Source organism: Salmo trutta, chromosome 8 (assembly GCF_901001165.1).
Source record: "Salmo trutta chromosome 8, fSalTru1.1, whole genome shotgun sequence".
NCBI classification, from domain to species: Eukaryota; Metazoa; Chordata; class Actinopteri; order Salmoniformes; family Salmonidae; genus Salmo; species Salmo trutta.
Genome location: NC_042964.1, coordinates 415,107 through 431,969, shown reverse-complemented (window position 1 = coordinate 431,969; position 16,863 = coordinate 415,107). Strand labels below are relative to the sequence as shown.

The 16,863-nt window shown below is 41.3% G+C and overlaps 1 protein-coding gene across 2 annotated transcripts; it reads right to left on the bottom strand.

The window, feature by feature from the left end:
* Positions 1-6,368: 6,368 nt before the first annotated feature.
* On the bottom strand, positions 6,369-11,675 carry LOC115198009 (motile sperm domain-containing protein 1). 2 transcript variants are annotated; one of them, XM_029759659.1, is made up of 6 exons: positions 11,625-11,675; positions 10,838-11,113; positions 10,674-10,749; positions 8,325-8,536; positions 6,822-6,974; positions 6,369-6,738 (listed from the first exon to the last, which is right to left on the bottom strand). In XM_029759659.1, the coding sequence occupies exons 2-6, from the start codon at positions 11,040-11,042 to the stop codon at positions 6,710-6,712; spliced, it is 675 nt and encodes a 224-aa protein (XP_029615519.1). In that variant the 5' UTR covers positions 11,043-11,113; positions 11,625-11,675; the 3' UTR covers positions 6,369-6,709. The 2 variants fall into 2 exon arrangements, with proteins under 2 accessions (XP_029615519.1, XP_029615518.1); XM_029759658.1 differs by having other exon boundaries at positions 11,245-11,652.
* Between the last annotated feature and the right edge of the window lie 5,188 nt (positions 11,676-16,863).

The following is a 16,863-nucleotide window of genomic DNA, read 5'->3' as shown; positions in this document are numbered from 1 at the left end:
ACTACATATCTATAACTCTAACCCTACATATCTATAACTCTAACCCTAACACTACATATCTATAACTCTAACCCTAACACTACATATCTATAACTCTAACCCTACATATCTATAACTCTAACCCTAAAACTACATATCTATAACACTAACCCGAACACTACATATCTATAACTCTAACCCAAACACTACATATCTATAACACTAACCCTACATATCTATAACTCTAACCCTAACAATACATATCTATAACCCTAACCCTACATATCTATAACACTAACCCTAACCCTAAATATCTATAACACTAACCCTAACACCACATATCTATAACACTAATCCTACATATCTATAACTCTAACCCTAACACTACATATCTATAACACTAACACTACATATCTATAACACTAACCCGAACACTACATATCTATAACACTAACCCTTAACCTACATATCTATAACTCTAACCCTAACACTACATATCTATAACACTAACCCTAACACTATATATCTATAACACTAACCCTAAAACTACATATCTATAACCCTAACACTACATATCTATAACACTAACACTACATATCTATAACTCTAACCCTAACACTACATATCTATAACACTAACCCTACATATCTATAACTCTAACCCTAACACTATATATCTATAACACTAACCCTAAAACTACATATCTATAACCCTAACACTACATATCTATAACACTAACACTACATATCTATAACTCTAACCCTAACACTACATATCTATAACTCTAACCCTACATATCTATAACACTAACCCTAACCCTACATATCTATAACACTAACCCTACAAATCTATAACACTACATATCTATAACTCTAACCCTATATATCTATAACTCTAACCCTACATATCTATAACACTAACCCTACATATCTATAACTCTAACCCTAACACTACATATCTATAACACTAACCCTTAACCTACATATCTATAACACTAACCCTAACACTACATATCTATAACACTAACCCTAACACTACATATATATATAACACTAACCCTACATATCTATAACCCTAACACTACATATCTATAACACTAACCCTACATATCTATAACTCTAACCCTAACACTACATATCTATAACACTAACCCTAACACTACATATCTATAACACTAACACTACATATCTATAACCCTAACACTACATATCTATAACCCTAACACTACATATCTATAACACTAACCCTTAACCTACATATCTATAACACTAACCCTAACACTACATATCTATAACACTAACCCTAACACTACATATCTATAACACTAACCCTACATATCTATAACACTAACCCTAACACTACATATCTATAACACTAACCCTAACACTACATATCTATAACTCTAACCCTACATATCTATAACAGTAACCTAACACTACATATCTATAACTCTAACCCTACATATCTATAACACTAACCCTACATATCTATAACACTAACCCTAACACTACATACCTATAACTCTAACCATACATATCTATAACACTAACCCTACATATCTATAACACTAACCCTACAAATCTATAACACTACATATCTATAACTCTAACCCTATATATCTATAACTCTAACCCTACATATCTATAACACTAACCCTACATATCTATAACACTAACCCTACATATCTATAACTCTAACCCTAACACTACATATCTATAACCCTAACACTACATATCTATAACACTAACCCTACATATCTATAACTCTAACCCTAACACTACATATCTATAACACTAACCCTAAACACTACATATCTATAACACTAACCCTAACACTACATATCTATAACACTAACACTACATATCTATAACCCTAACACTACATATCTATAACACTAACCCTTAACCTACATATCTATAACACTAACCCTAACACTACATATCTATAACACTAACCCTAACCCTACATATCTATAACACTAACCCTACATATCTATAACTCTAACCCTAACACTACATATCTTTAACACTAACCCTAACACTACATATCTATAACTCTAACCCTACATATCTATAACACTAACCCTAACACTACATATCTATAACACTAACCCTAACACTACATATCTAGAACACTAACCCTACATATCTATAACTCTAACCCTAACACTACATATCTATAACCCTAACACTACATATCTATAACACTAACCCTACATATCTATAACTCTAACCCTTAACCTACATATCTATAACAATAACCCTAACACTACATATCTATAACACTAACCCTAACACTACATATCTATAACACTAACACTACATATCTATAACCCTATCACTACATATCTATAACACTAACCTTTAACCTACATATCTATAACACTAACCCTAACACTACATATCTATAACACTAACCCTAACACTACATATCTATAACACTAACCCTACATATCTATAACACTAACCCTAACACTACATATCTATAACACTAACACTAACCCTACATATCTATAACTCTAACCCTAACACTACATATCTATAACACTAACCCTTAACCTACATATCTATAACACTAACCTAACACTACATATCTATAACACTAATCCTACATATCTATAACACTAACCACTACATACCTATAACACTAACACTACATATCTATAACACTAACCCTACATATCTATAACTCTAACCCTAACACTACATATCTATAACACTAACACTACATATCTATAACTCTAACCCTAACACTACATATCTATAACACTAACCCTACATATCTATAACACTAACCCTTAACCTACATATCTATAACTCTAACCCTAACACTACATATCTATAACTCTAACTCTAACCCTACATATCTATAACTCTAACCCTACATATCTATAACACTAAATATCTATAACTCTAACCCTAACACTACATATCAATAACACTAACCCTACATATCTATAACACTACATATCTATAACACTAACACTACATATCTATAACACTAACCCTTAACCTACATATCTATAACTCTAACCCTAACACCACATATCTATAACACTAACCCTAACACTACATATCTATAACCCTAACCCTACATATCTATAACACTAACCCTAACACTACATATCTATAACACTAACCCTAACACTACATATCTATAACTCTAACCCTAACACTACATATCTATAACACTAACCCTAACACTACATATCTATAACACTAACACTACATATCTATAACACTAACCCTTAACCCTACATATCTATAACTCTAACCCTAACACCACATATCTATAACACTAACCCCTAACACTACATATCTATAACCCTAACCCTACATATCTATAACACTAACCCTAACACTACATATCTATAACTCTAACCCTAACACCACATATCTAAACACTAACCCTAACACTACATATCTATAACCCTAACCCTACATATCTATAACACTAACCCTAACACTACATATCTATAACACTAACCCTTAACCTACATATCTATAACTCTAACACTAACACTACATATCAATAACACTAACCCTACATATCTATAACACTACATATCTATAACACTAACACTAACATGTCTCTATATAACACTAACACTTAACCTACATATCTATAACTCTAACCCTAACACTACATATCTATAAACCCTAACCCTAACATATCTATAACACTAACCCTAACACTACATATCTATAACTCTAACCCTAACACCACATATCTATAACACTAACCCTAACACTACATATCTATAACACTAACCCTTAACCTACATATCTATAACTCTAACACTAACACTACATATCAATAACACTAACCCTACATATCTATAACACTACATATCTATAACACTAACACTACATATCTATAACACTAACCCTTAACCTACATATCTATAACTCTAACCCTAACACTACATATCTATAACCCTAACCCTACATATCTATAACACTAACCCTAACACTACATATCTATAACTCTAACCCTAACACCACATATCTATAACACTAACCCTACCACTACATATCTATAACACTAACCCTTAACCTACATATCTATAACTCTAACACTAACACTACATATCTAAAACTCTAACCCTAACACTACATATCAATAACACTAACCCTACATATCTATAACACTACATATCTATAACACTAACCCTTAACCTACATATCTATAACACTAACCCTAACCCTACATATCTATAACTCTAACCCTACATATCTATAACACTAGCACTACATATCTAAAACTCTAACCCTAACACTACATATCAATAACACTAACCCTACATATCTATAACACTACATATCTATAACACTAACACTACATATCTATAACACTAACCCTTAACCTACATATCTATAACTCTAACCCTAACACTACATATCTATAACACTAACCCTAACACTACATATCTATAACTCTAACCCTAACACTACATATCTATAACACTAACCCTAACACCACATATCTATAACACTAACCCTAACACTACATATCTATAACACTAACCCTTAACCTACATATCTATAACTCTAACCCTTAACCTACATATCTATAACACTAACCCTAACACTACATATCTATAACACTAACCCTTAACCTACATATCTATAACTCTAACCCTAACACTACATATCAATAACACTAACCTACATATCTATAACACTACATATCTATAACACTAACACTACATATCTATAACACTAACCCTTAACCTACATATCTATAACTCTAACCCTAACACTACATATCTATAACACTAACCCTACATATCTATAACACTACATATCTATAACACTAACACTACATATCTATAACACTAACCCTTAACCTACATATCTATAACTCTAACCCTACATATCTATAACTCTAACCCTACATATCTATAACTCTAACCCTACATATCTATAACTCTAACCCTACATATCTATAACTCTAACCCTACATATCTATAACTCTAACCCTACATATCTATAACACTAACACTACATATCTATAACACTAACCCTTAACCTACATATCTATAACTCTAACCCTAACACTACATGCAGTGCATTTGGAAAGTATTCAGACCCCTTCCCCTTTTTCCACATTCATTACGTTACATACAGCCTTATTCTAAAATGGATTAAATAAATACAAATCCTCAGCAATATACAAACAATACTCCATAATCACGAAGCGAAAACATTTTTTTTTAATAAAAAATAAAAACAGAAGTACCTTATTTACATAAGTATTCAGACCCTTTGCTTTGAGACTCGAAATTGAGCTCAGGTGCATCCTGTTTCCATTGATCATCCTTGAGATGTTTCTATAACTTGATCGGAGTCCACCTGTGGTAAATTCAATTGATTGGACATGATTTGGAAAGGCACACACCTGTCTATATAAGGTCCCACAGTTGACAGTGCATGTCAGAGCAAAAACCAAGCCATGAGGTTGAAGGAATTGTCCGTAGAGCTCCGAGACAGGATCGTGTCGAGGCACAGATCTGGGGAAGGGTACAAAAAAATTTCTGCAGCATTGAAGGTCCCCAAGAACATATTGTCCTCCATCATTCTTAAACGGAAGAAGTTTGGAACCACCAAGACTCTTCCTAGAGCTGGCCGCCCGGCCAAACTGAGCAATCGGGGGGAGAAGGTCCTTGGTAAGGGAGGTGACCAAGAACCCGATGGTCACTCTGACAGAACTCTAGAGTTCCTCTGTGGAGATGGGAGAACCTTCCAGAAAGACAACCATCTCTGGATGCACTGAATGTATGTCAGTGTACGCGTATGGTTGTTTACATTTGTTTTATATTTATGCTTTACATGCAGTTCCACCTATCAGCCCTGTCGGTCCCTAGAACATATCGGCCCCGTCGGTCCCTAGAACATATCGGCCCTGTCGGTCCCTAGAACATATCGGCCCTGTCGGTCCCTAGAACATATCGGCCCTGTCGGTCCCTAGAACATATCGGCCCTGTCGGTCCCTAGAACATATCAGCCCTGTCGGTCCCTAGAACATATCAGCCCTGTCGGTCCCTAGAACATATCGGCCCTGTCGGTCCTTAGAACATATCAGCCCTGTCGGTCCCTAGAACATATCGGCCCTGTCGGTCCCTAGAACATATCGGCCCTGTCGGTCCCTACAACATATCGGCCCAGTCGGTCCCTAGGACATATCGGCCCTGTCAGTCCCTAGGACATATCGGCCCTGTCGGTCCCTACAACATATCGGCCCTGTCGGTCCCTAGAACATATCGGCCCTGTCGGTCCCTACAACATATCGGCCCTGTCGGTCCCTACAACATATCGGCCCTGTCGGTCCCTACAACATATCGGCCCTGTCGTCGCCTAACACATATCGGCCCTGTCGGTCCCTACAACATATCAGCCCTGTCGGGTCCCTACAACATATCAGCCCTGTCGGTCCCTACAACATATCGGCCCTGTCGGTCCCTACAACATATCAGCCCTGTCGGTCCCTACAACATATCAGCCCTGTCGGTCCCTACAACATATCGGCCCTGTCGGTCCCTAGAACATATCGGCCCTGTCGGTCCCTAGAACATATCGGCCCTGTCGGTCCCTACAACATATCGGCCCTGTCGGTCCCTACAACATATCGGCCCTGTTGGTCCCTAGAACATATCAGCTTGGTCTGGGGAATGGCCAGGGGGGGGGGATCTTGGTCTGAATCTCCATGGAAACATCGTCTCCTCCTCTGGTTACCGTAGAAACACCATGGTGAGCAGACCTTAGAGACAAATAAATAAGAGTTACACGCACGCACACACACACACACACACACACACACACACACACACACACACACCTTACCCAGTGCGTAGGCGCACACCAATTTCTGTGTGACAGTCACATGGGCATAGCTAGGAACCATGCTGTTGGGCTCAGAGTGGAGGGGGAGCATTAAGAAAGCAACACACACCACACCCATCACCACCGACACTGCAGACTGGGACAGTCTCCGAACTAGAGGGGAGAGAGAGATGATATATGTTGTCTGAGATGTAACTGTTTCTTTAAGGAGAGAGTTGATACATGTTGTCTGAGATGTGACTGTTTCTTTAAGGAGAGAGTTGATACATGTTGTCTGAGATGTGACTGTTTCTTTAAGGAGAGAGTTGATACATGTTGTCTGAGATGTGACTGTTTCTTAAGGAGAGAGTTGATACATGTCTGATATGTAACTGTTTCTTTAAGGAGAGAGTTGATACATGTTGTCTGAGATGTGACTGTTTCTTTAAGGAGAGAGTTGATACATGTTGTCTGAGATGTGACTGTTTCTTTAAGGAGAGAGTTGATACATGTCTGAGATGTAACTGTTTCTTTAAGGAGAGAGTTGATACATGTCTGAGATGTAACTGTTTCTTTAAGGAGAGAGTTGATACATGTTGTCTGAGATGTGACTGTTTCTTTAAGGAGAGAGTTGATACATGTTGTCTGAGATGTGACTGTTTCTTTAAGGAGAGAGTTGATACATGTCTGAGATGTAACTGTTTCTTTAAGGAGAGAGTTGATACATGTTGTCTGAGATGTGACTGTTTCTTTAAGGAGAGAGTTGATACATGTTGTCTGAGATGTGACTGTTTCTTTAAGGAGAGAGTTGATGCATGTCTGAGATGTAACTGTTTCTTTAAGGAGAGAGTTGATACATGTCTGAGATGTGACCATTTCCTCAGGAAGGAGAAATCTCGTCAGGGTGCCTGCAGACCTAACGGAGGAGTATGACTCTGTGCTTTCTGAAGGCGTGCTGGTAGTGTGCTTGTTTACGACAACCTCAAGCCACTCTAACCCACCTGCACATGTAAATACATTGAGCTGGCTCCCTCATTTTACACCTGCACATGTAAATACATTGCTCCTCATTTTATTGAGAAGTCATTGAAAATAGATGCTGTTTTTTCAAATTGTTAATTAAGTTTACGTGACTTCCTTCAATTGGAATTGACCCCAACCCTGGTGTAAATGCACCCTTATCTACATAACCTTTCTTATCTACATAACCTTTCTTAACTACATAACCTTTCTTATCTACATAACCTTTCTTATCCTACATAACCTTTCTTATCCTACATAACCTTTCTTATCCTACATAACCTTTCTTATCCTACATAACCTTTCTTATCTACATAACCTTTCTTATCCTACATAACTACATAACCTTTCTGGGGCGCTGTGAAGCAAGGTAGAGGTTGAGGGCCAGGGTGAGGGAGGGAGGGAGGGAGGGAGGGAGGGAGGGAGGGAGGGAGTCAGTGGGTCTGTGCTGGGGGGGAGGGTGTCCTCTCTCCCCCTGTATGGAGGGCTAACTAAGTGACTCACCTTTCTGGGGCAACGTGAAGTAAGGTAGAGGGGCGAGAGAGGGTGGGAGGAGTCTCGGGGGGCCAGTGGGTCTGTTCTGGGCAGTGGCCTGTCCTCCCCTGAGCTCGGCCCACACCTCCCGATTCGCCTCCAGCCCTCCACCCGACACCTCCAAGCGGAACCGATCTCTCCTTCCGCAGTGGCGGGGGGACACGTCTTGGTGACGCACCACTCTGTGAGGAGAAAGAGGAAGTGAGGTCAAGAGGACAGGAAGTCTCAGGTTGTGTCCCAAATGACACCCCATTTCCTTTTATAGCCCTACAGGCCCTGGTCAACAGTACTGCCCTATAAAGGCCCTGGTCAACAGTACTGCACTATAAAGGCCCTGGTCAACGGTACTGCACTATAAAGGCCCTGGTCAACGGTACTGCCCTATAAAGGCCCTGGTCAACAGTACTGCACTATAAAGGCCCTGGTCAACAGTACTGCACTATAAAGGCCCTGGTCAACAGTACTGCACTATAAAGGCCCTGGTCAACAGTACTGCACTATAAAGGCCCTGGTCAACAGTACTGCACTATAAAGGCCCTGGTCAACAGTACTACACTATAAAGGCCCTGGTCAACAGTACTGCACTATAAGGCCCTGGTCAACAGTACTGCCCTTATAAAAGGCCCTGGTCAACAGTACTGCACTATATAGGCCCTGGTCACCAGTACTGCACTATAAAGGCCCTGGTCAACAGTACTGCACTATAAAGGCCTGGTCAACAGTACTGCACTATTAGGCCCTGGTCAACAGTACTGCACTATAAGGCCCTGGTCAACAGTACTGCACTATAAAGCCCTGGTCTACAGTACTGCACTATAAAGGCCCTGGTCAACAGTACTGCACTATATAGGCCCTGGTCAACAGTACTGCACTATAAAGGCCCTGGTCAACAGTACTGCACTATAAAGCCCTGGTCTACAGTACTGCACTATAAAGGCCCTGGTCAACAGTACTGCACTATAAAGGCCCTGGTCAACAGTACTGCACTATATAGGCCCTGGTCAACAGTACTGCCCTATAAAGGCCCTGGTCAACAGTACTGCACTATAAAGGCCCTGGTCAACAGTACTGCACTATATAGGCCCTGGTCAACAGCACTGCACTATATAGGCCCTGGTCAACAGCACTGCACTATATAGGCCCTGGTCAACAGTACTGCACTATATAGGCCCTGGTCAACAGTACTGCACTATATAGGCCCTGGTCAACAGTACTGCCCTATAAAGGCCCTGGTCAACAGTACTGCACTATAAAGGCCCTTGTCTACAGTACTGCACTATAAAGGCCCTGGTCAACAGTACTGCACTATAAAGGCCCTGGTCAACAGTACTGCCCTATAAAGCCCTGGTCTACAGTACTGCACTATAAAGGCCCTGGTCAACAGTACTGCACTATATAGGCCCTGGTCAACAGTACTGCACTATAAAGGCCCTGGTCAACAGTACTACACTATAAAGGCCCTGGTCTACAGTACTGCACTATAAAGGCCCTGGTCAACAGTACTGCACTATAAAGGCCCTGGTCAACAGTACTGCACTATAAAGGCCCTGGTCAACAGTACTGCACTATAAAGCCCTGGTCTACAGTACTGCACTATAAAGGCCCTGGTCAACAGTACTGCACTATAAAGGCCCTGGTCAACAGTACTGCACTATAAAGGCCCTGGTCAACAGTACTGCACTATAAAGCCCTGGTCAACAGTACTGCACTATAAAGCCCTGGTCAACAATACTGCACTATAAAGCCCTGGTCTACAGTACTGCACTATAAAGCCCTGGTCTACAGTACTGCACTATATAGGCCCTGGTCAACAGTACTGCACTATAAAGGCCCTGGTCAACAGTACTGCACTATATAGGCCCTGGTCAACAGTACTGCACTATAAAGCCCTGGTCAACAGTACTGCACTATAAAGCCCTGGTCTACAGTACTGCACTATAAAGCCCTGGTCTACAGTACTGCACTATATAGGCCCTGGTCAACAGTACTGCCCTATAAAGGCCCTGGTCAACAGTACTGCACTATATAGGCCCTGGTCAACAGTACTGCACTATAAAGGCCCTGGTCAACAGCACTGCACTATATAGGCCCTGGTCAACAGCACTGCACTATATAGGCCCTGGTCAACAGTACTGCACTATATAGGCCCTGGTCAACAGTACTGCACTATATAGGCCAGGGAATATGATGTAATTTCAACTCTCTTGTTATTCCCAATAAAAGCAATAACAACTTATAAAGGCTTTATAGAGCCTTGTAGAGCCATCATAAGCACTACATAGAGTGTGTTGTATTTGTATGATGCTTAATGATACTCACAGGTCAACACAGGACTTGGCTCTCAGGCTGCCCTCTGCCTCCACCACTGAATACAGAGATGGTGCTGTACACAAGACTATAGAGAGAGAGGTCAGGGGTTAAAGGTCAACCACTGAATACAGTGACCTCAGGGGTCGGACCTCAGAGGTAGGTTCGGTTCTTACGCTTGAATCTGATGGTGAAGGTGTACGGGTTGTAGAGAGTCAGGACTCTCCTGTGGGAACTCCTCTGGTCAGAGTAGAACACCAGTTCAGATGGAAACAGGAAGATAGGAAGAGACTGGGAGGGAGATGGGAAGGCAGAGACATCTCTCTCAGCCCCGCCCCTGGACCCGCTCTCCTGCCCTTTCATTGGCTGCTGCTGCTGCATGACGACGGGTTCTTAGTCATGATCTGATTGGCTCATAAACGGGAGTGGCTGTGACGTTACAACAGCGACATCTGTCGGCCAGGAGGAGAGATCGCTTTCGGTTAGAGAGAATTACAGTCATTTTCATCTGGTTTTCATCTTAGCTCAGGTTACTCGTCTGAGAGGTTTAAAAGCAGGGCTTTATTTCAGATAACGTTATTACTTTATCTCTTTGTGATTCCTGCAGATGGATGAGGACTTCGTCTCCGCATCTATTCCCTCGTCATGCTGTTATTCCTCCATCTCACAGTTAGCTAACGTTACTTGGTTGCCGTCTGTGTGTCTAGTTAATTAAAACAGTTTATCTATCCACACCGACTGGCTTCACCAAGTTATCCAGACTTCTGTCTGTAGCTGTAAGGTAACGTTACGTTAGCTAACAGGCTGCAGATAGCGACCTTAACGAAGATCTCTGCGCACAAAACATGCCATATATATTCTAAAAAAAAAACACCCTGACCTGTTATACTAATTATCACTACCGTATAGACGGTTAAAACATACACAAAAGTAGAGTAAAGTGGAGATCGTTCACCAATTTACCTCTCTCCTGTCTTTCTGTGCAGGTTCTACTTCAGAACCCGCCCTTTGAAATGCACCAATGAAGGAAGCGTAGTGAGTCAATGCTGCCGTTTCATTGGTCATTTCTCGTGTCTATCTGAGTGTTTTTCCGGGTTTACGTTTTGCGCGGTGACATCGCCAACGCCCGCCTTTCCTGTCCACTGATTGGTTTTCCTGGAGAGGCGTGAAGCGCTGAGACGGACTGCCGTCCAGTTCCGGTATGTGTGACTGCATTACAGTAACAAACATATACTGTTTTAAAGCGGCATACAGGCCTGCTCTGACTTACTTTACTACTGTTATTGTTCTATCTACATATGAATACCACATTTACAAATGAGAAACGTCTTAGGAATGTATATCTATATATTTTCTTTTTTTTGGACTCTTCATATGTACTTAAAATAGTAGATACCCCTTTATTTTTTTTATTATTATTTTGTATTTTTTTATTATTTTTTATTTTTTCTCAGAATAGTCCCTGATTACACTAAAGAGGGTTTTTATTCTCTCTTACTATTGAGAACACTTGGTTTGGTCTTGAACATCATTTTCGGTTGAGGTAAAGTTCAAAAACCGGATAACAACTTGCTCAGAGTTTATGATATGAGCTATTTTCACTTCAAGTTGACTTAAATGGTGCAGATCTCAGTTCCTTACTGCTTACGTTCACTTCTCCTGCGTTTTCGACTCATCCTACAGTTTATACGTTTATATAATCTTTGTTGTTTAGTCTTTGTCTATAGTATCTCTTAATGCTAGAGGGTGTTGTGTTGTCTATAGTGTCTCTTAATGCTAGAGGGTGTTGTGTTGTCTATAGTGTCTCTTAATGCTAGAGGGTGTTGTGTTGTCTATAGTGTCTCTTAATGCTAGAGGGTGTTGTGTTGTCTAGAGTGTCTCTTATGCTAGAGGGTGTTGTGTTGTCTATAGTGTCTCTTAATGCTAGAGGGTGTTGTGTTGTCTATAGTGTCTCTTAATGCTAGAGGGTGTGTGTTGTCTATAGTGTCTCTTAATGCTAGAGGGTGTTGTGTTGTCTATAGTGTCTCTTAATGCTAGAGGAGTTGTGTTGTTATAGTGTCTCTTAATGCTAGAGGGTGTTGTGTTGTCTATAGTGTCTCTTAATGCTAGAGGGTGTTGTGTTGTCTATAGTGTCTCTTAATGCTAGAGGGTGTTGTGTTGTCTATAGTGTCTCTTAATGCTAGAGGGTGTTGTGTTGTCTATAGTGTCTCTTAATGCTAGAGGGTGTTGTGTTGTCTATAGTGTCTCTTAATGCTAGAGGGTGTTGTGTTGTCTATAGTGTCTCTTAATGCTAGAGGATATTGTGTTGTCTATAGTGTCTCTTAATGCTAGAGGGTGTTGTGTTGTCTATAGTGTCTCTTAATGCTAGAGGGTGTTGTGTTGTCTATAGTGTCTCTTAATGCTAGAGGGTTATGAAACAATGTGAAGCACAAGGCCTTATTCTTATTTGCTAAACAACTTTGAACAGATTTTAGTTTTTTTCAATTTCTGCTGATGCCAACTTCTGGAAGTCACAGTTGGAAATGATATTTGGCTTTCCCATGACTCTGATCTCTCTGCCGGGTCATTACAATGAAAACTTCCTTTGGTGGTAATAGTCTACACTCGGACTGTGACCCATTTGGCCACTTTATTTGTCTTGTGATCAGTTACAATGACATTACGCTCATTACTGGAAACTTAAATGGGTACAACACCAAACATGAGAATGATGAGTTGCTTGAATCTGTAGAGAAACATATACTTCATTGGTTATCTAAATGTCCCAATTCGTTATTATTGATAGGAGGGGACTTTAACATGACTATAGATATTTCATCTGATAGATGGCCCCCAAGTAGGCCATCCAATTAGAATTTGGGTTTAATACTTTTTATGGAAAAGTTTGATCTTACTGATATATAAACGGACTCTGTTTATATATAGCGGTCTAAGGCACTGCATTTCAGAGCAAGAGAGGTCACTACATTCCCTGGTTCGAATCCAGGCTGTGTCACATCCGGACGTGATTGGGAGTCCCATAGGGCAGCGCACAATTGGCCCAGCGTCGTCCGGGTTTGACCGGGGTAGGCCGTCATTGTAAATAAGATTTTTTTAACTGACTTGCCTAGTTAAATAAACAATCAAACAACTTCAGATGTGTCCATGTAAACAGGATTATTAGTTGTCGAAACATCAGAAAACAGAAAGGAAAACACTGCACACTGTTGCTCATGCTCCCAGGTGATATTTATTTACAACGTTTCCACCCTTTGGTCTTCAGCCATCCATATACCAGGTGATATTTATTTACAACGTTTCCACCCTTTGGTCATCAGCCATCATATCCCAGTGGATATTATTTACGTTTCTACCCTTTGGTCTTCAGCCATCCATATCCCAGGTGATATTTATTTACAACGTTCTACCCTTTGGTCATCAGCCATCCATATCCCAGGTGATATTTATTTACAACGTTTCCACCCTTTGGTCATCAGCCATCCATATCCCAGGTGATATTTATTTACGTTTCTACCCTTTGGTCATCAGCCATCCATATCCCAGGTGATATTTATTTACGTTTCTACCCTTTGGTCATCAGCCATCCATATCCCAGGTGATATTTATTTACAACGTTTCTACCCTTAGGTCATCAGCCATCCATATCCCAGGTGATATTTATTTACGTTTCTACCCTTAGGTCATCAGCCATCCATATCCCAGGTGATATTTATTTACAACGTTTCCACCCTTTGGTCTTCAGCCATCCATATCCCAAGTGATATTTATTTACAACGTTTCCACCCTTAGGTCATCAGCCATCCATATCCCAGGTGATATTTATTTACAACGTTTCCACCCTTAGGTCTTCAGCCATCCATATCCCAGGTAAGAATAGGAAATATGAAATACACAAATAAAGTAAATAAATAAATAATCATGCTATATACAGGGTCAGTACCATATTAACAACGTGCAGAGATACTGGAGTGATGGAGGTAGATATGTATGGGGGAAGGAGACAGGGATACTGGAGTGATGGAGGTAGATATGTATAGGGGGAAGGAGACGGATACTGGAGTGATGGAGGTAGATATGTATAGGGGACAGGGATACTGGAGTGATGGAGGTAGATATGTATAGGGGGAAGGAGACGGATACTGGAGTGATGGAGGTAGATATGTATAGGAGACAGGGATACTGGAGTGATGGAGGTAGATATGTATAGGGGAAGGAGACAGGGATACTGGAGTGATGGAGGTAGATATGTATAGGGGGAAGGGGACAGGGATACTGGAGTGATGGAGGTAGATATGTATAGGGGGAAGGAGACAGGGATACTGGAGTGATGGAGGTAGATATGTATAGGGGACAGGGATACTGGAGTGATGGAGGTAGATATGTATAGGGGGAGAGGAGACAGGGATACTGGAGTGATGGATGGTAGATATGTATAGGGGACAGGGATACTGGAGTGATGGAGGTAGATATGTATAGGGGGAAGGGGACAGGGATACTGGAGTGATGGAGGTAGATATGTATAGGGGGAAGGGACAGGGATACTGGAGTGATGGAGGTAAATATGTATAGGGGACAGGGATACTGGAGTGATGGAGGTAGATATGTATAGGGGAAGGGGACAGGTTACTGGAGTGATGGAGGTAGTATGTATATGGGGGAAGGGGACAGGGATACTGGAGTGATGGAGGTAAATATGTATAGGGGAAGGGGGACAGTGGATACTGGAGTGATGGAGGTAGATATGTGTAGGGGGAAGGGGGACAGGGATACTGGAGTGATGGAGGTAAATATGTATAGGGGACAGGGATACTGGAGTGATGGAGGTAGATATGTATAGGGGACAGGGATACTGGAGTGATGGAGGTAGATATGTATAGGGGGAAGGAGACAGGGATACTGGAGTGATGGAGGTAGATATGTGTAGGGGGAAGGGGACAGGGATACTGGAGTGATGGAGGTAAATATGTATAGGGGACAGGGATACTGGAGTGATGGAGGTAGATATGTATAGGGGAAGGGGACAGGGATACTGGAGTGATGGAGGTAGATATGTATAGGGGGAAGGGGACAGGGGATACTGGAGTGATGGAGGTAGATATGTATAGGGGACAGGGATACTGGAGTGATGGAGGTAGATATGTATAGGGACAGGGATACTAGAGTGATGGAGGTAGATATGTATAGGGGGAAGGGGACAGGGATACTGGAGTGATGGAGGTAGATATGTATAGGGGACAGGGATACTGGAGTGATGGAGGTAGATATGTATAGGGGTAAGGGGACAGGGATACTGGAGTGATGGAGGTAGATATGTATAGGGGGAAGGAGACAGGGATACTGGAGTGATAGAGGTAGATATGTATAGGGGGAAGGGGACAGGGATACTGGAGTGATGGAGTAGATATGTATAGGGGGAAGGAGACAGGGATACTGGGAGTGATGGAGGTAGATATGTGTAGGGGGAAGGGGACAGGGATACTGGAGTGATGGAGGTAGATATGTATAGGGGACAGGGATACTGGAGTGATGGAGGTAGATATGTATAGGGGACAGGGATACTGGAGTGATGGAGTTAGATATGTATAGGGGATAGGGATACTGGAGTGATGGAGGTAGATATGTATAGGGGGGAAGGGGGACAGGGATACTGGAGTGATGGAGGTAGATATGTATAGGGGGAAGGGGACAGGGATACTGGAAGTGATGGAGGTAGATATGTATAGGGGGAAGGGGACAGGGATACTGGAGTGATGGAGTAAATATGTATAGGGGACAGGGATACTGGAGTGATGGAGGTAGATATGTATAGGGGAAGGGGACAGGGTTACTGGAGTGATGGAGGTAGATATGTATAGGGGAAGGAGACAGGGATACTGGAGTGATGGAGGTAGATATGTATAGGGGACAGGGATACTGGAGTGATGGAGGTAGATATGTATAGGGTGAAGGGGACAGGGATACTGGAGTGATGGAGGTAAATATGTATAGGGGACAGGGATACTGGAGTGATGGAGGTAGATATGTATAGGGGAAGGGGACAGGGATACTGGAGTGATGGAGGTAGATATGTATAGGGGGAAGGGACAGGGATACTGGAGTGATGGAGGTAGATATGTATAGGGGACAGGGATACTGGAGTGATGGAGGTAGATATGTATAGGGGGAAGGAGACAGGGATACTGGAGTGATGGAGGTAGATATG